Raw genomic sequence first — 22,896 nt, 5'->3', positions numbered from 1 at the left:
TTTATCATGTCGGACCTTCTCTTCAATAAGAGCCTCACCATTCCCAGAAAGCTTTTGTCCGATAATATTTCCTCCTGTGAATGCCGTTGCTTTAATACAGCACCGAGAACTGTCATTCCTATAGCTGAAGCCATGTTGTGTATATTACAAGGTATTATTTAATTTTCACTGTATATAGGTAATCATGTCTGATCCAAGTGGCTTCGGTCTAGGTACAATTCGTATGCAAAATCTTGAGCTTGAAGATCTGAGTGATGTTAAAGTTAACAATAATACTAAGATGGCTGCTAATCATAATAAGGATTACGTCCTTCGTTATAAAGACCGCGAAAAATATTTCGTTTTAGCCAATGCCGCGGCGCCACCCCACGAACATGCTGTAGAATTTTCCGAACTTAAAGACATTGATGAAACTGTAATTGACGCCACAAAGGCTTCGAATGATCCTACTCCTTTTGCTCTGACATGGGATTCGGCTAGTCAGAAATTCATGCCTTATAATGTGCCGCGTAACATCTTAGATATATTGGATAGTGAAATTGCGGGTGGAGTTGCTGAACCACCAGGAACTCCGAATGTGATTTATTTCGATAGCAATGTTAACAAGTACAAGTTGTTAGATTTTCGTAGTTGGCTTACTCCTACGAATCCATACATTGCACTTCTTGGTATACCGATTCACCTTAAAATTAGTCCTCTTAATACAATAATGAAGGCAGATAATACACTAAGAAGGTGGATAAACGAGGGGGAGAATTATTGCTCGTATACAGCTAGCGGAGTTCCAGTTAGATTATTTTGGGACACAACTTTAAAGAAACTGGGTCTTAAAAGTGTCGGTGATGAGGCAGCTGTTCTCAACTTTACAGACAGTAAATCAACAGATGACTGATAATATGAAAATACTTCAACATGGTACAGTTCTCATTAGATGTGTAAAGTTAGCTACTGGAGATGAATTTGACGATTTGGTTGGATATTATGCTATGAAAACAGATAACAGAACAACTTGTGATATTATCATAAGTATTGATAAAGATCGTAATGAAATGAGTATTGAATGTTTTGTTGGTGGGAATAGAATAGAGAACGACTTAGGAACTACATTTGTACGTAGAGATAAAAGAGTGAACACTTTAGATATCAGTACCATTCATCTGAAACGTCTCATATTATTTGAAGTAATGGTCTTCCGTCAATTTTAAGTTCAGAGGAAATTACTAAAATTTTATCTATCAGGTGAACAAGTTCGCACCGATAGGAACTCCGAGTTCAAAAAAACCTACCGGAAATTCAGACCTCAGTCATGCAGTAGGAAAAAATTCACATCAGCTAGACTCCGCGACTGACTGACAACGGGGGGGTAAAAGTCCTTTATATAGGCTAGTTTGATGGTGATGACTCACACGGAATTTCCCGTACACCTTCGGAACGTGTTTATACATGTTGTGTATTTAGGTCAGACAGAACAAGTTTCTACATGTCCCAGCATCAGTGAGTGTATTGCGCAAGTCCAGGACCTGTCTCAGCAGGGAATTTCCCTGCTTAGTTCAGGACAATGCACTGCTGCGCGTGAGTTCATATATAGGTCAGGGTCATACTTTAGTTACATGGATGGTTAATTTTTCCTTCGCTTCATGTAGATAAATGAATAAAATGGGTGTAAAATTCTTACTCTATCCCAGTTGACCACCTTTACTTTACTACTACCGCCTGAGACTAGCATAGTATGACTCATTTAGATAGCTGTAACGCATTGACTTTTGCACTGCCTCTGTACTCGCTGAACAACATCGTTCAAAAGACAATAAAAAGCTATTAGCATCAAATGAAAGAGGCCTGTTTACTTTTGCTACTTACTAAAGTTCCTTGAGTTCATAACACAGGACCTCACCTCCATTTGGTTTTGATATAGGCTGGTACTATACGTATTGTCGAATTTCCGTCTCGTCTTATCAAGGTGTGTGGGTGGCTGTTCGGGGAAACCCAAGATGCCACACACTGACCTGTGTAACCACCCCGAAGCAATTTTTTTTTCTACGTGCCACGCTTGGACTGGAGTAGACTTAAGACTTCCTTTCTTGCCGCCGATGAATTTTCACACGAGTCCACCCATTAACGTTTTAAAACTTCCCAGTTGAATCCCACATCCCAAAATTAGATGTAGAGATGTACCTTGTTTCATGTGTTGCCTCACACCAGCTGTTCTCGCCTCTTTTCAAAGGGCGAACAACAACGTAAAAAGAATACAACGGAAAAGCAAAGATATGAAAGAAGAAACACCCAATAGTCAATCCCTACAGTTTTTAATCGCATGAGTTGGTTCCCTAAGGCCTTGCCTCCCACAAATGTTGTTACTTGCTTTTTTTACAAAGTGCCACTTTTGAAAACGCCCCAACGGATGTCACTAGAGCGAGATATGGAGGTACAGGGGAAAGGTGTACTCTATTAAAATATTTCAATATAAGGGGGTTTGGCATCTACCGATGTTTATTCCAAATATTGACCGAGTGTTAGGGATTTTCTTGACATATTTGGAGAACATTTACTGATTTTTTTATATTACATTGGTAGGTTTTCCTAACCCATGTACACTTTTTCTTTTGTTATCGACCCATATTTGGTTTTTGATGAAAGTCGACGCATTTTTAGGAATTTTGCGTGAACAAGTGACCCGTACAACGTTCGGGGCACAAACTCGTACGACTTAGGTGACCAGAAAATCATTAACTACGGTAACCTAAAATTCCGATATTCTCCGCCCGGGAATCGAGGAGAAGGAATATTTCACCCGATGAAGTGATGACAACACATATAGGTCAGATTACCGATGCTGTAAAATGAGCAGCCAGCAGTCGTAACGCAATAGAACTCCTGACAGTGTACGCAAGTGTGGATGCAAATAAAAGGGAGAGCGATAACTTTGTGTGAAGGCAAACTCTTTATGTAAACCCATATCCATGGCTTCCACAATGAATAAATACATGCACACACATGCGTGCACAAACATTTATACCTACCTACCCTATACATACATACCTACATACATACAGACAGACAGACAGACAGACAGACAGACACACAGACAGACACACACACACACACACACATACACACACATACATACATACATACATACATACATACATACATACATACATACATACATACATACATACATACATACATACATACATACATACATACATACATACATACATACATACATACATACATACATACATACATACATACATACATACATACATACATACATACATACATACATACATACATACATACATACATACATACATACATACATATGCACACAACCACCACCACGACCAACATACAGACAGTTTGTGTCCCTGTACACACGTATTATATATGTAGTCCACAGAATACTAGACGTACATTTCACATAAGGTTACACATTGCCCAAATTTATTTATCTGCATCCTAATCCAGTAATTCTCAATAAAGATAAAATCTACATAGATATAAAAAATAGTGTTTAAAAGATCATCATAATGAAGTACTCGAAATCCTAGAATCATTTGACAGTTTTAATCAACGTGAACAATCTGGTGACCTTTGTTAATAATAATAATTATAACAAGGCAGTATTGCTGAAGGCAATGAGTACTTGGGCCGTGATAGAGTAATTTTGAGGACAATATATACTACTATTCAAATATGGTCTTGAATTTCCTCCTGTCAATTAGGCATTTGATTAACTGGTTATTAAACAAAGCAATGGCATGACAACGGCAAAATATGTCTAGCACCTTTTGTGGAGTTTGAGGCAGGATTCTTTATTTATAGTGGAAATTGCTTAAACTCCTTAAATATTCAAATTACAGCAAATTTCTTTTGTTCTCGATGGTAGATGTCTAATATTTAGATGGGCATATTTAGATTTCTACCCTATAGTTATCCCTATATACCAAAAATCGGACATACAGCTCTATTGGCTTGCTCAGAATTAGATATGCGCATAATTAATGAGGTACAATATGTGGTGTCATAAGGTGTCCCATCATACCAAATATGAAGGGTGTAGCACTTGTGGTTACTGAGTTGTGGACAAATATATATATTTGAGGTCAAAGGTCATTGAGGTCACGTGACATTTTGTCAAAATAATTGTATTGCTAAGTTATTCCTAAATACCAAAAATCAGACCTCTAGCTCTATTGGCTCGCTCAAAATCAGATATGCGCATAATTAATGAGGTACAATATGTGGTGTCATAAGGTGTCTTATCATACCAAATATGAAGGATGTAGCACTTGTGGTTACTGAGTTGTGGACAAATAGATATATATATATATATATATATATATATATATATATATATATATATATATATATATATATATATATATATATATATATATATATATATATATATGAGATCAAAGGTCATTGAGGTCACGTGACATTTTGTCATAATAATTGTATTGCTTAGTTATTCCTATATACCAAAAATCAGACCTCTAGCTCTATTGGCTCGCTCAAAATTAGATATGCGCATAATTAATGGGCCCAATATGTGGCGTCATAAGGTGTCCCATCATACCAAATATGAAAGGTTTAGCACTTGTGGTTACTGAGTTATGGACAATAATGTATATTTGAGGTCAAAGGTCACCAAGGTCACATGATATTTTGTCAAAATGTCTGAGATATCTGCGTGAACCGATGGACTCACTGATGGACTCACGGACGGATATGACCCAATCTATAAGCCCCCTGGACTTTATCCGTGGGGACAAAAAACTGTGTCACTGCATCCTTTAGGCAATATGAATACGATGAGAAACTAAATTTTTATTTTTCTTGGCCTTATACATGGGAGTCTATGGAGGTGTAAACTAAAAAGTCCTCTAACACGGCCAAATTCGATCGCATTGTGAAACAAATCGACGTGCATCTGTATGGGGTGGGTACTATTCTTGTGCAAAGTTTGAAAGAAATTGACCAGGGCATGTCTGAGATATCTGCGTGAACGGACGGACGGACGGACTGACATGACCAAACCTATAACTCCCCCAGGACTTCGTCCGTGGGCACTAAAAACAACGCAACAGTTATTACAGCTACACCGGCGGTAGGTTCATATCCAGAGCCCCGTACGGTCTGCCGCCGTCGCTTGAAAACAATCTCATAAACCTGGCCATATGGGCAACTGTGTATGGGCAGCTGGATACTTGACTTCCCGGAGAAGGCGAGCTGTCACGTTCAAGCTCAGGATTATTTGTCGATCAAATTTCAGTAAATTTACCTTACCTAGATGAAATTTTGTCTATAGGCTGAAATTTCGCCGAAGTTTGACAAAATTGCATCGATTTTTCAGGTTCATATCCGACATTTTTGAGTTTTGAGTGCAGACAGAAATAAGTTTTGAGGCAACATGGCTGCGACCCCATGTTGACCCCTAGCCCTGCGTACGATGCTATGTGCTACAGCTAACACACAGCATCGTACGCAGGGCTAGCGAGAGAGTTGCCGACATCGACGGTTATTTACGAGAAGTGAATAAAAGACTGTCATTTTTGGAAGCGATCGAGTAGCTGAGGTAGGCTGGGATACGACTTGGGCCCAAGAACGCTGAATTTCGGCAGTAATTTGGCTTTTTACGTCAAGTCCAAAATGGATTTGAAGTCACCGACCCTACGTACGGGTCTTTGCAGGGCTGTGGTGAGCGGGGCGATTAGCTGTAGCGGAACACACAGCATCGTACGCAGGGCTAGTTGACCCCAAGTGAAAATGTGTTCGCGATCAAATCTTCCTATATTTTTTTCAGAATTTTCGACAAAATCATTGCTTCTTAAATCTTTTGTAAAATATAAAATACTAAAATAAACATAGGGCCAAAGTCCCTGAAGCTACTATAGACATGGATACAAAATTAAGTATTTCCTGACTGTATGAAATTATCTCACTAAGGTCATCCTAGGGATATGTAAACCAAATATTAAAGCTGTCTGACCAGCGGTTTTGAAAAAACAAGCGACTCAACAGTTGACAGAGCTCTGCTGTGTTATGTAGAGAATAACCTTTTGTGACACATGTATTGATGAAGAAGGTGGATATCTTTGATAGCTCATTTCAGGATGGCCTGACCAAAAATGGAAAAAAATCCGTAAAAATACAGATTTGCATATTTCATCAGACTATATTAGTCTATAATAGCAAATAAACGAGAGTTAATTACATTCTAATTAAAGTAAACAAGACTTGCTTAAATCAAGATTTACGTCATAAAAAAACAGCATATCTGTCAGGTTATAAAGAATCTTGAGCTGGTTATCTTTTAATATCAGTATTTTCATCCTATTAACCAAGCACATTTTAACTTTCAAATTAACATTGTAAGTAAGTTCTGTTGAATAAGTTGAGACTGTACGTACTCAGAGAAAGCACACTGAAGAGACAAATGTTTGAAACTTAAGAAGTTCAAGGTCATCAAAAGCATTATAAGGAATCATGTTACACTTTCATTGAACTGTTTACACAGATTGCATAATTGCTATAAATAGCACATGAGGAATCTTACAGCCCAGCTTTACCATAAAAACCCTATCACTTTGACCACTCTTTAATTGACCACTCTATTTTTTTCCTCAAAAAGTAATCTTATTTTATCCTTACCTAGTCAATCATAAATGGAAATTAGAACTTTCTCTATCTCTATTTATTTGACCACCCTATCATGACAAACTATTATGAGCAATTTCTTTTAGATAACATAAATGGTGGTTCAGAATATATCAAAGTTGGGATTCAGGAAAGTTGCCTTTACATGTTTTAATCCTCAATTCACTATGAACTGTCAAAAAAAGTTGAACTTTCTGATAATTCCACACTAAAATTATTTTGGCTTTGATGATTTCCTAATTAATTCAATTATTTAAAATCATATTAATTATTTTTTCTGGGTGAATTGATAGGGTTTATACAGTACAAGAATTACATACAATGTAAGTCAAACTTTGACCAAAAATGACAAAAAAATTCCTTAAAAATACACATTTGCATATTTCATCACAATTTGAACAAATCTAAGTTGGGTTATCCCTAGGGACCTGTATACCAAATAACAAAGCTGTCTGACCAGCGGTTATGAAGAAGAAGATTTTTTACCAAAAACACCTTTTTTGGCATTAATTTGCCTATTTTAACAATATCAAAAATTAAAAAAAATAGTTATCAAAATCATATTTTTCATCTACACAACAAATATCAAATCAGTAAGTACTGCGGTTCTCAAGATATTTGAGTGGACGGACGCCTCACAAACGGACATACCATACATACATACATACATACAGACTGACGACGGACGCCGGACGGATACCCATCCCAATAGCTTCTATAGACTATAGTCTATAGTAGCTAAAAATGCGATGTGCCATGTCTCCAGATTTCAAAAATATCGTTCGTTGACCGTTCGACGGAATACTCATTTCGCAAACTTGTGACGCAGTTGAAATTCAATACTGACCGCCAAATAATCTTAATGAGACGAGATCATTCTAGACATCCTCCAAATTATCCAACCATTCGCGTTAGAGTTCAGCTCGCTTAGAGTATCATAACATTCTTCGGCCTTCGTTTAGATCGACCCTAATCTCTCCCATTTAGGAAATAAATACACAAGCTACCTTGACAAAACTTCGTGCACCATCAGGACCAAACGCACTACAAATCTGTCTTGACGTCATCATCTCCTTACATGGTAATCGGCATACCGTATTTTTTAGCAAAGGAGACACAGAATACGTCGGAGTATTCAGTTTCAAACGTATTACATTGTGTGATGTTGTCAAAAAAGGTAATGTTACTGCAGTGGTATAAATTACAAAACACAAAAGTTCAAATCAGTTTATTTTGGACTGGCTTTACCCACATTTCATATTGTTTCTTTTGCCAGATTTGACCACGTGCTTACTGGCGACCCCTTTACATGCAAATTTTGTGTCAAATGGTGTGTTCTCCTGGAAAAACAAACGTACGATTTCTAAATGAAGGAGGCGAAATTTGCCCTCAAAACTCGAAACCACCCCTTTATGGGGTGTACCTAGCTATTTTGAACGAGCTTCTCGAATCTGCAGCTCTATTTCGAAATGATGGTCTGGTTTTCTCAGCTCAAGGATAAGTGTTCTCCACCGCTGTGGGCATTACTATTCTCATCTGGGGGTGCAGTTTCCAGTCGTAATGTTTTCATTGTGTCCGGGATATAAAACCTTTCCTTTTCACACTTTTACTTTGATTAACACTAGTCCACATCTTGTCAGCGATTAAACATGTTTCAAGTTTAAATGTTAAATTCTGGTCTCGAGCCCTCTTGTTCGACCAAACTGAAATTACCCCCCCACTTTGGCTCGTCCAGTGGTTGTAGCAAGGGTCGTGCCATCGCCTAGGAAACGGAGGGTGCATTAATTGTTGCATTTCGATGCACATTTTGATTATATTCAGAAGATTATGTGGCAAAAACTCAGATAGAGAAGCATTAATATTCACATCTCACTTATTCAAGACTGAATGAGAGCAGCACTTCCATTCAGTTAACATCATTACGCCATTTATTATGCCAAGATAATGAAGCCAAGACATTTTGCCCTCACTGGTCTCAGACAGAAATGGTTCTACCTTACAGAGTTTTTTCCCACGGAATGAAAACAAATGTACTTGGGCTGAGGCCCAAGTACAATAATAATAAGTTTATTCCACTTGCACTGTAGGCCTCAGCCCTATGTACTGGAAATTCTTATACATTACAGAAAAAGAAGTAGTACAGAACACAGTGACCTTGAGCATGTAAATGAAATACAGTGAATTTCTTTCAAAAGAGAATAGGAACCAGCATTTCCGATGACAATACAGTAAAAAATAAATCAGTTAACCAACTCTTTTCTTTTCTTAAATGCATAAAATAAGTACAAGCTTAACTTTCTTAGGACATTCGTATTTGTGTTGACATCAGTTTTATAAATTTATCTATTGAAGGGTTGATAAGAAATTGAGCAGGTAAGTATTTTGCCCTGATGGAGTCGTATATCTTACATTGTAATAAAAAATGTTATTCGTTTTCGATGCATCCATTGTTACAAATACACAATCTATTTTCACGTGGGGTATTCTTTCGTCGACCTTGTTCGATATGAAGTGAGTGGTTAGATAACCGAAAAGATGTTAACGTGGCTTTGAAAATTGTGGTGAGAAGGTAAGGTTCTATCAGCAGAGCAGTTTTAAAAGTCTAAAGATTGTAGCCTGTTGTATGTACTAATTTCCACGTTCCAATCTTGCAGGTCTATATCTAAACATCGCTGTCTAAACTCAGAAAGAAATTTTGTTTCGTTACCAACTCCCTGATTGTACCATGCCTCGGCAAACCCATAGTGAAACAGTAGAGATCTCACAGCTTTTGCCCAACACTCACAGTTTCTTTCAACAAGTTTACATTGCTCCTGGTACGCATGAAAAATATATCTGTTAACATCAACAGTTGTTAAACGTAGCCAGAACTTGATTATTTTTGGAAATCTTAACGTTCTCATACTAAATCTTCCCAGCTCTCCTCTCACAGCAATATTAACAACTGAACCATGCATGTTGGCGCAAAAGAAATTTACAAAACTTAAAATGTATCCTTTCCATATCAGGCGCTTGAATATACCCCCATACCTCTGAGCAATAATTCAAAATTGGTGATATTTTTGCATCAAAAATCTTCAAGCATGTTCTGATTGGAACATCACCTATAGCTTTGAGTTGAGAGGTTACAGAATATAAAGCTTTATAGCACCTTGATCCGCTAACACCTTTTGTGCCTTAGACTACATGCTACTACATGAAAATACTATACCAAGATACTTGAAATAAGTAACCACTTTGACTGGCTGGCCCCGATAAAACCATTTTTCATAGTTTCGCAAACGCCCACCTCTTCTAAAAACAACAATATTTGTTTTTTCAAGATTCACAGTGAGTTTATGTTTTACACAGTAAGAGTCTAACTCGTTGAGTAATCTCTGCAGTTTGATTCTCGTTTCAGCAATCAGAACCATGTCATCCGCAAAAAGGAGATAGAAAATTTGCACCAATCCCATAGAACAGCCACTCACCCAAGTATTCATAGTAAATTCTTTATGAAGATCGTTTAGAAAAAAGGAAAAAGAAATTGGGAAAGTATACAACCCTGTCTGACCCCGTGTGGACAATTGAAAAACTCAGTAAGCCCTTCCCTTCCGAGAACACATGTTTTCACCTCGGAGTAAATGGCGTGCAACATTTTAGCATTTTCCCCTTAAGTCCTGCTTCTCTTAACATCTTCTTCTCACACATACAGACAGACAGACAGACAGACACACACATACACACACTTATACATACTACATACATATACATACATACATACATACATACATACATACATACATACATACATACATACATACATACATACATACATACATACATACATACATACATACATAATTACATAATTACATACATACATACATACATACATACATACATACATACATACATACATACATACATACATACATACATACATACATATGCACACAACCACCACCACGACCAACATACAGACAGTTTGTGTCCCTGTACACACGTATTATATATGTAGTCCACAGAATACTAGACGTACATTTCACATAAGGTTACACATTGCCCAAATTTATTTATCTGCATCCTAATCCAGTAATTCTCAATAAAGATAAAATCTACATAGATTTAAAAAATAGTGTTTAAAAGATCATCATAATGAAGTACTCGGAATCCTAGAATCACTTTACAGTTTTAATCAACGTGAACAATCTGGTGACCTTTGTTAAATATCCGTTTGAAAGCATTACTGTAACAATTGTATTGACAATTGAATTGTATTGTGGTCATCAAAATCAAAATCACAAAGGTGTTCTTGACTATGTAACATGACAATGTGTCATAAAAGACAAGTGGCGACAGAAGCATTGTAACGTACATACTAAATTTTGGGAAAGACTTACAGTACGGATGTTATAGGAAACATTTCATCTCATTGACTCTAGTAAAAGAGATTTAACATAGAGGGTATTTGTTTGATCTTGCACGATGATGTATTATTCCTGATATTTACCCAAAAAAAGTCGGTATCTAAATCGATCACGTATTGGGCAGGGGGAAATATATTTAGTACGACTTACACAGAAAAGTCTGGAAAAACAAGACATGTGTTCACAAAAATCTTAGATTCGTATCACAGTATATCTCCTAAACTATCGCCGTTGTCTCTCTTTAAGTACATATACTCCAGGCTATCTACGTACAAGAATAAATAAATATGAGAAAATATAATTGCAAATATTTTGAGATGGGTCCTTCGGGTGCTATAAATTAAAATTTTTAATGTCCTCTAATTATTGCATGTAAACATTAGATGTGCGTTGTCATGGGAAAATAAATATAGTTGTACTTCTAAGAAGCAAATCTATCTTTAATAAATTAAAAATGTTATACATGTAAATAACTTATAACTTACTGGCAGTAGGAAAATATTAAATCGCCGTGCTGTGTGAGTGTCAATAAACCATAAAACAGTAATTGACAAGGGCAGTTTAATTTTACCAAAAAAGCAGATTTTATCGACGAGACCGATTTCTGCAAGAGGAAAATGTCTAATATCTGCTTCTACCACATGTACATCCCACTTGTAGGGAGATTCTCTCAAAGGCGTAGATGTATTCACCATCGTTGTTGCACTCGTACGTGTTGCGAAGCACCCATAGTTTTGGGGTTACCACTTTCTCACAGCGCCAGTTCGGATGATGGTGTCTGCGGTTGCGTAAGTTGGTGATGCAGGTGTGGCAGCGGAAGCACCTGGCTTCGAGGAGAGTCGAGGGGAAGCGGTCCACGTCCGTGTTTTCCACGTGGTAGAACGGGCACGTTGATCGCCTCTCCAGGGGAGCGCCGTAGCCGTAGGTCAGCGGGCACGCTGTCGACGCTGGCTTGTTGTACACGCCCACGGTCGCCGTCGCGAATGACAACGCGTTCCAAGTGTGCTGTCTCAGTCTGGCCACGAGCTCTGACTGGCTCGGCTGACGGCAGGCGCCTCTTTTCACCACATTACCATGGCAACAGCTGATGAGCAGCGCAAGGATGATAGCGAACTGTAAGAAAGTGAACATTTCCATACCGTCAAAACTTATTTTCAATACCACAGTATATAAAGACCAGCCCAAGTCGTTCAGTTTCATTGACCAAGCCATATTGTTCAAATGATTAAAAAAAATACAGGAAGTCACACGTACACGGTTCAGAGATTCCAAAACATTTCAAATATTTCAAGGCGAGAAGCAGTGAAGATGACTTCATATGACGTCATTAATTTCAAATTTGTAGCCAGAGCCTAATGACGTCATGTTTTGACATGGACGGGGACTAGTTCAGTGAATGCAGCGACCTTTCACGCACGTCACAGTGCCTTAACTCACTTTATGGGTTACCATTGCGTAATTTGTCGTCTGAAGATCGATGTTTTAGAGAAAATTATTCCTTTCCATCATTATTGTAAAAAAATGTAAGAATACCATTAGAGGTGACTAGAAAACTCTCCAGTCTCAGATGGAGAATACATCACATAAGTTTACAAACGGGTAGGCGGACATCACCTCATACTACCGGCACCAACTCAACTTTCACTTTGCATTTCAAGCACTATGATATCAAATGTCTTGCACGAAATGCTACAGGCATGAGCCCGCCAAAAACAACATAGCGATGCTGTAACTTGAGGTGAATGAGTATTCCCTACTGGCTGACTTCTATTACGAGTCTGCTCACTTTATGAGGGCCAATCTAGCACAGTGCAAGACGTCAAGAAGTGAATGTTTTGTGTTGCGTATCACTGATGCTTCCGCATTAAAGAATAGCCCAAAGTTCGCCTTGGGACCTTTTGTGGAGAGTCGATAAAGCGCCATGAACAAAACTATAATGCCAGCAAGATCTGTGATTTGCAGTGAAGGCTTACCTTGAACGATTTTGATGGGGTGGCAAACATTGCCGGAGGGGCGAAGTTTCTTGTCGTCAGACGGAGATGCATGGTTTCAAGAATTAGATAGTTCTTGTAGAGGTGTCTGCTTATCTTCGAGATGTGATGTAGATTTGGCGATGATGCCGAATCGATGAAGACGATGTTGGCAGTGATAGCAGATAAATGACGATGACAACGATGATGGTGATAACTATGATAGTTGTCGTTGAGAGTTTGTCTCCAGGTTTTCTTCGTACACTCGATATTTGTCAACTTTATCTTTCTCAAGCAAGCAGGGCCGTTTTATAGAACTCCAGGGACTTAATTTTAGATTATTAGCTCATCGTAAATTAGGTAGGCTACATGGCTAATTTGAATAGCCTCTAGGCGACAATACCTGATTTCGTAAACTAAATCTTTCCATAGCTTGGGGTTAAAGCTCCATCGTTGCGTATAAAGTCCTCCTACTTCGTGATTCTAAACACCAGTTTCCGGCTAATACAGGTTGTGGCAATATAAAAATATATTTTCAATAAACACTTTCCAGACATTACACCTGTTATCCCGGACCGGACTTGAGCATATATTAAGTTGTGCGCATCTTTGAATCTATTCAACTCCACCTTTTCAGACACAAATCTCTGCTTTGCGCCGAAAAAAATAATGTGTTTTTCGCTCTTTGTTAGCAGATCACGAGGCCCTATCCTTTTGTCATGCGCGTTGACACGTCAACATACCTTTTCTATTCTACCGGTTGCGGTGTACTCGAGGGGGAATTCCCCTCTCCCGGATGCGGAAAAAAAATATCCGAGTACAGCCATTGTACCTGGGACTACTGTACCACCCTTCCATTGTACATCAGTTGTGCAATGACCGAACGCTCACTTCCCACAGTCTTTGCTGCTTGTAGGCTTTTGAACGAGTTGACCCTTCCCTTTCCAGAGCAATGACCCGAGCCCACATCTTAAAGCTAAAGGCGTCACTGGTGTCAATCGTAGAGTACCATGTTTACACTATCCATATCAACGGATACTTTGATTTATTTTATCACCTGCTGTATTTTCCCGCCAATCCAAATGCGGCACAGCAAAGTACACGCTGTTTGACGTTTCTTTTCGACAAAAACTTGACAAATTCAGCAGGGGAACGATCACAGGGCAATATCGAATTTGCATGTCTTATTTTCGAGATAATGTCTAGCTTTTGAGCGATTCCAGCAACTTCGCTCAAGTGTTAAGTTAACGCTCAGTTGACGAAATCTCTGAAAACGAGGTCGTATCTGACTAGTCGTATGAGCTTTTGCACGGAAAATCTACGAATCAACCTGGAAGACTGCGGATTCTTATTTTATTTTATTTTATTTTATTTTATTTTATTTATTTATTTATTTTTTTTAAATTTTATTTTATCTTATTTTATCTTATCTTATTTTATTTTATTTTATTTTAATGTTCTGTCAAATCTTACTTTCTGCATCGCACTCATATTTGTATTTTCAACAGAAAAAACAGGACTTTTACAGACACTCTAGTATCGCACAAGTTAATTTATGCGGTATGGGAATACGGCTCACGTGAGCATATGGGATCCATCGGTCTCCAAAGTTGAATGTTGATTCGAAGAATGAAATATGAAAGGTCTTGCATGGGTAATCACTATTGCTACAAGAATGAGGTCATTTACAATTATTTATAGATCTTGTAAACATCTGGGAACAGATAAGGCATGGCATGAATGTAAGGAATCAATTATTGTTATATCTCAATAGTATCTGCAATAGGGTATTAAGAAGTTAAAAGTTGATAAAGAAAAATGAAGTTAAAACGACTTTTAATACTTTGGTAACTTTAAACGGAAATGAAAACTTGACATTGAAGTGACGCCGTTTAAATAAGATGAAATTCCTCATTTCGTGATCGGAAATAAATATACTACATTGAGATATTTTAAGTGTTGGTTTGAGAGAAGTGTGTTTGTATCATAAAGGGACTTTGAGGGGCCGGGAAGGCAGGGAGGAAGGTTTAGGGAGGGAGAGTCACGGAGAGAGGGGAGAGCAAGAGAATAAGTGGGGATAGAGATACAGAGAGGCATACAGACAAGATATATAGAAAGACAGACAGACGGGAGGACAGACAGAAAGACAAACAGGGGTGGACAAAGACAGGGAGATGGAGACGGAACTCGACAGATATGAAGATGCAGAAGATAGTCGGCACAGAGAAAAAAATAAACGATGAAATGGTTTATAAGATATCATGTACGATGGGCTTATTGGACAAACGGACTCTAAATCGTCAGCTATTGGTCAAAATTTCGAATCAGAGCGACTGTTTGCAATGAAAGCATATCTTAAATGCAAATAAGACTCTCGTCATATATATTCAATACAATGTTAACTACTCTTCTGCATTTATTTCGGTGTCCTAGTCGAATTCGGCGGGAAATTTCTATCGAATTGAATTCACGAGAACACTCATATCTAAAAATTGAGCCAATTTATCAAAAAACCAATAACTCATTTTTCCTTCAAGAAAATCGATAAAAGTTACAGTAGGGCTAATCTGATTGCTTTTAGATCTTGCCACACTCCAGTAGCACTGTCAGTTATGACGCTACTCAGGCTGTTTTCCATCAGTCTTGAATAAGATGAACAACCTGTACCAATACCCAGAACTTTGCAGAGAAAAAAAAACCTAAAATATCTTTGCTTTTAGAAGTTTTACTTCCTCATATGTGTCACACATGGCTTCTCCTGAGAAGTGCCGTTTCCATCGAGTATAGACTGGAAAATTCACAGTCTTAATTATTTATACATTCAGATTCACTAAACAGAGTGTTAATCCGAATTGGATTGTTTCCCTTTTATTCTAAGCATTCTCCAGTGTATTGCTCATGACATGGACAATTCGAATTTTTTCCCATTTATTTACCATACTATTCATGTAGTGTAAGTTATCTCAGGCTACATAATTGGGAAACCATATTTTGGTCCTCAAAATGGCAAAAGTGGCGAATTATACCCCTTCCTTATCTTTAATACATATTCACTCATGTTCTAACATGTGTCTCATGTGTCGTTGGATGTTGTTGAAGTTCTTCAACCAAAATGGCGATCATTTTTGGGGTCCTACAAGCAGCATGTCTTATGAAGTTTACGAGATTTTTGCCTGTTCTACCTATAACATATTAGCCTAACTTAGCAGTAAGAGTGATGATAATTGGACGTAGAAAATGTTTCCTCGGAGAATACCTTTTAAAGGTACTGGTAGCCGTAACGTTTTGCGATTTTATTTTCACTGTTTGTCATTTTGTATGTAAATGGCGACTTCTTGCTCCACGCCCATATGAAAGCATGTTAAAATACCCATTAATTACTTCGTGAACACACCGAGCCGCCGGTCTGTATAGGTGTAAAATGCACCGTCATTGTTTACATTTGAATTTTAATCCAGACAAGAACTCACTTGCAGTTTACATACGTACAGGTTGGGTTGACAAGATGAAAACTGTGTATATATCTCAATATGCTTTGGGAAGAAGAACAAGAAACTGTAGTTAACGTTAAAAACAATAATAGAGAAAAACAATCATCAAAAATTACATCTACTGGCTCTTTGATTCATACTCAAGGGTTTCTAAAAATAGAAAAAAACTTCATTAGTTGCATTCCAGCAAGGATAGAGGATTTCCAAGCTATACCAAATACAAAGCTTTATTACCATAATGGGATTAGATGGGACAAAGACCGCGGACAGGCAATTCATTGGTCAATTTCAAGATATTGCGACCAGAGATAGTCCACATCTCAATCATATTATATAAATACTTTAAACGAAATGGGGGAAAAACTGGATGTAAAGTTAGAGCCATTGGCGACTGCCTCTCAAGTACGATTTGAAAAAAATACCCCTCTCGCCCATTCAGTTTTTCAATATACTCCTTCAGTGCCAGACTATACACTGGCTCTCTTCAAGGTGCAAAGCCTCCATCTTCACCCTCACAATCGTCAACTGCCACGCAACCGCTGACTCCCGCTGAGTTTTCCCCAATATGCTCGCTTACCAACAGAACAATATTTTCTAACCCACTAATGATACAAAATTATAATGCCTTCCTGTCCATGTCCTGCTTGCTAATAGTTATTCATGAGCAACAATGTCTGCCCACAAAGAAACCTTTGTGACTCTTTTTGGGGACAGCTTTGTTCCTGTGGAGAATTAATTTCCACTGCCTTTGGTTGCTGTCACTGAAAATGGGTCGTCCAAGAACGCCCGGGTAATTAAGTATCCGTCCGTGCCGGTCAAGTGGAACCAATTCCGGCTAATCTATTTCATTAGACGCTGCTTTAATATTTTAGCTGTATTATTTAGGTGTGGTCACCTAAAGACCTATAAACTTTGAGATATTCGGATTCTCAAACTTTCGCAATATTCGTTTCGCCTACCACTGGCGGGGCCTTACTTTGAAGCATACAGATTACAAAAAGTTTTAACCGGCTTAGTTTTGATAAATCAGGTATTTCATTTTCTTCATAGTGATAACTCAGTGATGGCAGCAATTTTGAATGTCAAATATCGGTAAATATTGGTTAATTTTATTTATCTTTTGCCACAATTTTGGACGGTGACTTCCGATTTTTGTTCTCGATTTTGAAAGAGAATAGTTAAAATTTTGCTCGATGAAAATTTTAGCAAAATTCCAAGTATTTCATTTTCGAGGTGCGAACGGCCTTACTGCAATAATATTTTACAGATTTTACAAACATACAGTACAAACGTCCGCTCAACCATGACACAGTGAGACATTTTAACTACATTTAAACTACTGTAAGTTTGTGACCATCCGAGTGACAAACAGAAAATGTTAGCCTTAGCCAGTGTTGTAGCTGCAACATGTGATCAGATTTTTCACTTGTTATTTCATGAATATATCATGAAATGGGTAAAACTACAAGTGCAAACTTTTTCGGTCTCTTACACGTAATTTCCAAAAGTATTTGGTTTGGGGGATTTTTTAATTTGACAAACGTTTGCATCTATGTCTAATGATAGAATTGTGATACCATTCGCTGCCCAGTTGATTCTGTTGTTTCTCCTTCAAATACCACAGATGTTTGAAACTTATCCTACAGCGATCTCTTTCCGCATGACATAATATTGCCAGTTATGTAAAAGGGACGCAGTAGAGATCTGATATGCAAAAACAATTTTACCATGAGGTATGCAAGTTTTTGTTAAATGCGTATTGTTGTTCCCATTTGTTGTTCACTGTCGATCAAAGTGCGCCTGTTCAGAATAACGCAAGGTCAAGCTAAAACTTTAACATGTTTGAAGCTACTATTTATGTGTGGTCGACAAATGTTTGTACAGCTAAAAAAGCGGAAGCATTTTGTACTTTAAAAGAAATACAACAAGCTCAATTTAAGATGGAGAGAGAGAGAGAGAGAGAGAGAGAGAGAGAGAGAGAGAGAGAGAGAGAGAGAGAGAGTCAGACAGACAGACAGACAGACAGACAGACAGACAGACAGACAGACAAACAGACGAGGGGTCAGGCACTTAAGGTTAGACAGAAATATAGAAATGTACTTAATAGACCAAGAGACACGCACAGACAAGAACTACTCAACAGAATACATCTCAGCCAAATCCTACTGAAATCTGCTTAAAGGCGTTGGTTGTTTAATTAGCTTTATTTACATAAAACTCTCAAGAGAGCATAAAGTACTGACACTTTATAAATAGTAAACGTCAACAAGAAATTAATGAGAGGATCAGGTCTTCAGAATTGCTGTTTTCAAGTGCCCCCATTTGATATAATGAAAGTGCGAACTCTATTAATTTGTTCACACTGCAATGGGAGGATGATATCCGCAAGGCAGAAAGGGATTGTCCAATTTGAAGAAGTAATCTTTCAAGAAATCATTGTCCTGTGTGAAAGCTGACAGCATTTACTGACAGGTCGATCGTTCTCAAATAAAAAAGAAAATTTCATTCATCTTTACGAAGACATACTTTATAGGTGCTTTATAGGTGTTTTTATTGCTAGATCTGGTTAAACGCCGCCATTAAATAACTTTTTCGGCTAGTTATCGAGATTAATAAACCAAAAAACACGAATGCTCCTGTCATACCGAAGAAATGTTCTGCGAAGCCATCAAAGCGTTCAGCGAAAACCACGGATGAATGCGCCCTCATGGTATCAGACGTGACGTCATTGGACCAAAAATGCACCGTGCACAACACGAACTTAAATTTTCCCCTCTCTAAAACGTGACATCATGTTACTTCACGACGGCTTCATATTTTATCTCGACTTAGGTAGCCCCGTGTCAAAGAATATAGAGATGAAAAACAGAAAATTTATTCACTTTTAAAAAGCAGAACTTCGTTTTTACTGCCCGTGTAAGCCCCATTCATTCCGAGATATGCATCAACAATTCTAAGTGTTTCTATGTTTTTATGCCCTCTGTTGGGACTAGAACACCATGCTAGACTACCCCATTGCCCATCGTTGGATGCGCTTTGTGCGATACAATCCTTCCAGATGGAGGGGACGTCCTTAGTTGTAGCTCAGCGAGCTAGTGTTGCCAAGTTCAGCTGGGCAATGGCAGTAGGGTTTCGCCAAATTTGACCCTTTTGTGACGTAGTGGCTGCTTGAGAGACGATTCGGCCGTGAGAAAGTTACAGAGGCCATCGACTACGCTGAAAAGTGGTAGGAAGGACATCGTGTTTCTAGTCAGACCAAGAAGAGGACCGTCAACACTTCCTGGTGTCATTGTTCGTGAAAATCGCAAAACAGCATAATTATAAAGTTGTTCTTGAAGAAAAATGCTCACGAGTAGTTTTCTGCGCGGGGCGAGGAAAGGTCAGATAGCCAATTTTTGCCACCCTGCGGATCTGGGTTTGGTCTCCTGCAAGTAGACAACTTGTTATCGAGCTGATCAAACGGCAAGGATTCAGATTTTTTGCGGATGGGTAGAACAATACCAATTGACACCGGGGTAGACTAGGTCAAAGGATGTACTTGGGAAGGGGCGGGGCGGGGCGGATAAAGAGAGTTTCAAAGTGGGCTAAATAGTTTTCAAATCATAGCGAGAGATCAGTTGCAAACAAGATCAGTTGCGAAGCAGCTTTCAGTTTTCCATAAGTATTTATAACTGGCTATATACAGCAACAACTCTTGCCATGCACTTTTTTTAAAATTGCTCGACTGCGCTGGCTCCCTATGATAATGAAAGTAATGTCAAGAGCCCTTGAATAGTTTGCGCAAAGCAAGCACTCTATGATGGGCAAGAGCCAGGGTCTATTCTCAATATTATGGGCGGTTATTGCCCGTTGTCGTGTGTCGAAGTTCCTACATTTTTGTGCCCATCATGTTTACCAAAATAAGAGACAATAGCTACAACTTTTGATGATAATGTAATGTTTTTGTTATATAAAATGAGTAGTTATTCCATTCTTCGCCTTTCAGTATGATGTTGAAACATAACACATCAGCCGTACTAAGCTTATCACAAATCCGATTTATAATGTACTATACGCAATCATGTATTGAGCTTACCCATTCCGTGGCACCATAACAATATTCTTACAATATTCTTGGTTCAAGATGGTCCTTCGTGAAATTGTAACTTTTGTGTTTATGCGACCATGACGTCATATTACAAATAAAATTTTGTCCGCACTAAAATTCATTAGTCAAACATGACGCACGACTCTCCACGGATACAGGTCATTTTGAACTCAAGGCAAGAGACAAGTTGAAACTGCATGCTTTGACATGATTTAGGGAGTTGAATAAAGAACTCTATTTTACCGGCAGAACCTAAATTCTTGTAAACGCATGGAAAGTTACAGCTAATGGGACTTTGAAGGAAAAAAATCTGTGAGCTGTCTATGGTCTAATGAAGGGGTGGCATGGAAAGTAACTGGACCTGTCCATAATTTGTTTTCGTGCAAAGATTTGAAGATAGAGCGAAATTGATAGGTACGGGAATTTCCTCAAAGGCACGATTAAACGTTCGAAGCAAGAGCAACAAACACCGAAATATATTTAGACTACACCTCGAGAGCAAGCCACACATACGTAGATTTTAAGGACATGTCTGTTTGTAACTGTTTGCCCTTTGCATGCTGTCTTTTAGTGCAGATTCTACGAAAGGCTTACGAACTTTATAATCATGCTGGTAGTGATCTTGAAATTAGCCGTTTTACAGCTGTGAGAGGGGTAAAATTGTAAGTTTGTGACGGCAAGGTGCACCATACTAAAAGGTAATCGGTACATAATTTACATATGGAAAGATCAAACGTCAACCTTGGGGAAAAGTGATAACGTTGATCTGTCTGAACAACGCAGTGCATGATGTGTAAAATATACATGCTGTTGTTAACTGACTTCTGGGCCGGACTGAAAATTGAGTTGTAAACAATAACAATTGATATTGCAACATAAAGGCTGTGTTGATAAGCTGAATACTTTGATATTGTTCTTGGAGCAGAACAAGTAACCGTATTCACAAACAGCAGAAGCATATTTGTAAGTGCATTAAAGTTCTATCTTCGATGTCGTTTTCCAACTTTTGTGCCCACATTTTTTATACAATAGATATATGTACAGATATACTCAAGACTTTAACGCGATTTCATGAAATCCCTGTTGAATTTTAGGCCTAAAACAACGTACACAAGGGCTAATCCTGTTTCGATCCCGATTGGTAGTCAAATGTTTGACTGCATACTAAAACAGGCTTTCCTGGTAACTTCATGAGATACTGGTATTGATTTTATCTTTATATAAGTCGTGACTCGTCAAAACTAAAGTATGAAAGAGTGTCTGTGTTGAAGTACGGCTTCGTTTTCTTTTGAATGAGGAGAATGACGTTTTAGACTCTTACAGCACCCGGAACTCATGCAACATGTCCGTGCGCGACGCCATAAAGTGCGCCCTCAAACCAGAAATCGTTGACCCAACATGTTTTCATCCTATTCCCCGTTAGTTTGTTCCGAGGTGAAAGTGTAACGCCCCTCCCTGTAGAGATTTTATCTCGAAGCGTCCCTCACGTGGCCAAGACGTGTGAAGTCATTGACTCAGATCGTACGAGAAGCAGATAAGAGATAGTGTGATAGTTTAATTAATTATTGGTTAAGATTTCATTGAGAACAATCGAGAATGGGATATTCCATGGTGTGATCTTATTTAATCTTAAGAAACAATCAAAGACTGGCGGGAAAATTACCACGTGATAACTTTTGTAATTATGTAAGTTTGAAGATGTATTTAACTTTTGTAGAGAGCTTAGACTAGAGACTTGAGATCAGACCGCTGACGGTGAACGACACGGTCGCCATCTTGCAATAAAGTACAAGGTTGTGTTACAATCTACATCTTGGTGTGTCGGCTTCAGTTACTGAAAGCATTACGATCCAGGCTGGTACCTCTCAACTCGTAATTCCCCTAACTACGAGCGCAACAAAAGCTAGACTATTTCATTGTGGCGCTGTGCCTTTTTACTATTGTTGTGATTTTCCAAAGTGATATCTTTATGAAGGCATATCATTCTGAGCGATATACAAGCTGAGCCCATGTGGATTCTACTGAATTCGAGAAATGTTCCAACACGGTAGAGCATTTTTTTTATTTGTGCCTGCGGGTAGCCTGGCGAGAATCTTTTCTTCGCTTGTTCACACTTTTTGTGTTAAATTCATCTGTTTCTTGTCAGAAATCGTGCCTTTGCCAGTGTTTTCAACTTTTACTACATTTTATATTTGATATTAGTCCACTCTGACAACTATTTCGAAGTGACGGATAGAAAACAAGAAGACAGGTAGGGAGGGAGGAAGGAAGGC

General features: G+C 38.3%; 1 protein-coding gene across 1 annotated transcript; it reads right to left on the bottom strand.

The window, feature by feature from the left end:
• Positions 1-11,403: 11,403 nt before the first annotated feature.
• LOC139122898 (uncharacterized) lies at positions 11,404-13,322 on the bottom strand. The gene is made up of 2 exons (XM_070688752.1): positions 13,049-13,322; positions 11,404-12,188 (listed from the first exon to the last, which is right to left on the bottom strand). Exons 1-2 carry the CDS (start codon positions 13,118-13,120, stop codon positions 11,697-11,699), a joined length of 564 nt encoding a protein of 187 aa, XP_070544853.1. The 5' UTR covers positions 13,121-13,322; the 3' UTR covers positions 11,404-11,696.
• Between the last annotated feature and the right edge of the window lie 9,574 nt (positions 13,323-22,896).

The sequence above is a fragment of the Ptychodera flava genome, chromosome 22 (assembly GCF_041260155.1).
Source record: "Ptychodera flava strain L36383 chromosome 22, AS_Pfla_20210202, whole genome shotgun sequence".
NCBI classification, from domain to species: domain Eukaryota; kingdom Metazoa; phylum Hemichordata; class Enteropneusta; family Ptychoderidae; genus Ptychodera; species Ptychodera flava.
Note: the sequence above shows the minus strand (reverse complement) of the source record. Positions and strands in the feature narration are given on the sequence as shown.

Excerpts from the sequence above, each read along its gene's own strand:
- LOC139122898 (XM_070688752.1), bottom strand. The coding sequence starts at position 13,120 with ATGCATCTCCGTCTGACGACAAGAAACTTCGCCCCTCCGGCAATGTTT. Across the intron at positions 12,189-13,048 it reads CCCCATCAAAATCGTTCAAG|TTCGCTATCATCCTTGCGCT; the intron begins GTAAGCCTTCAC and ends ACTTTCTTACAG.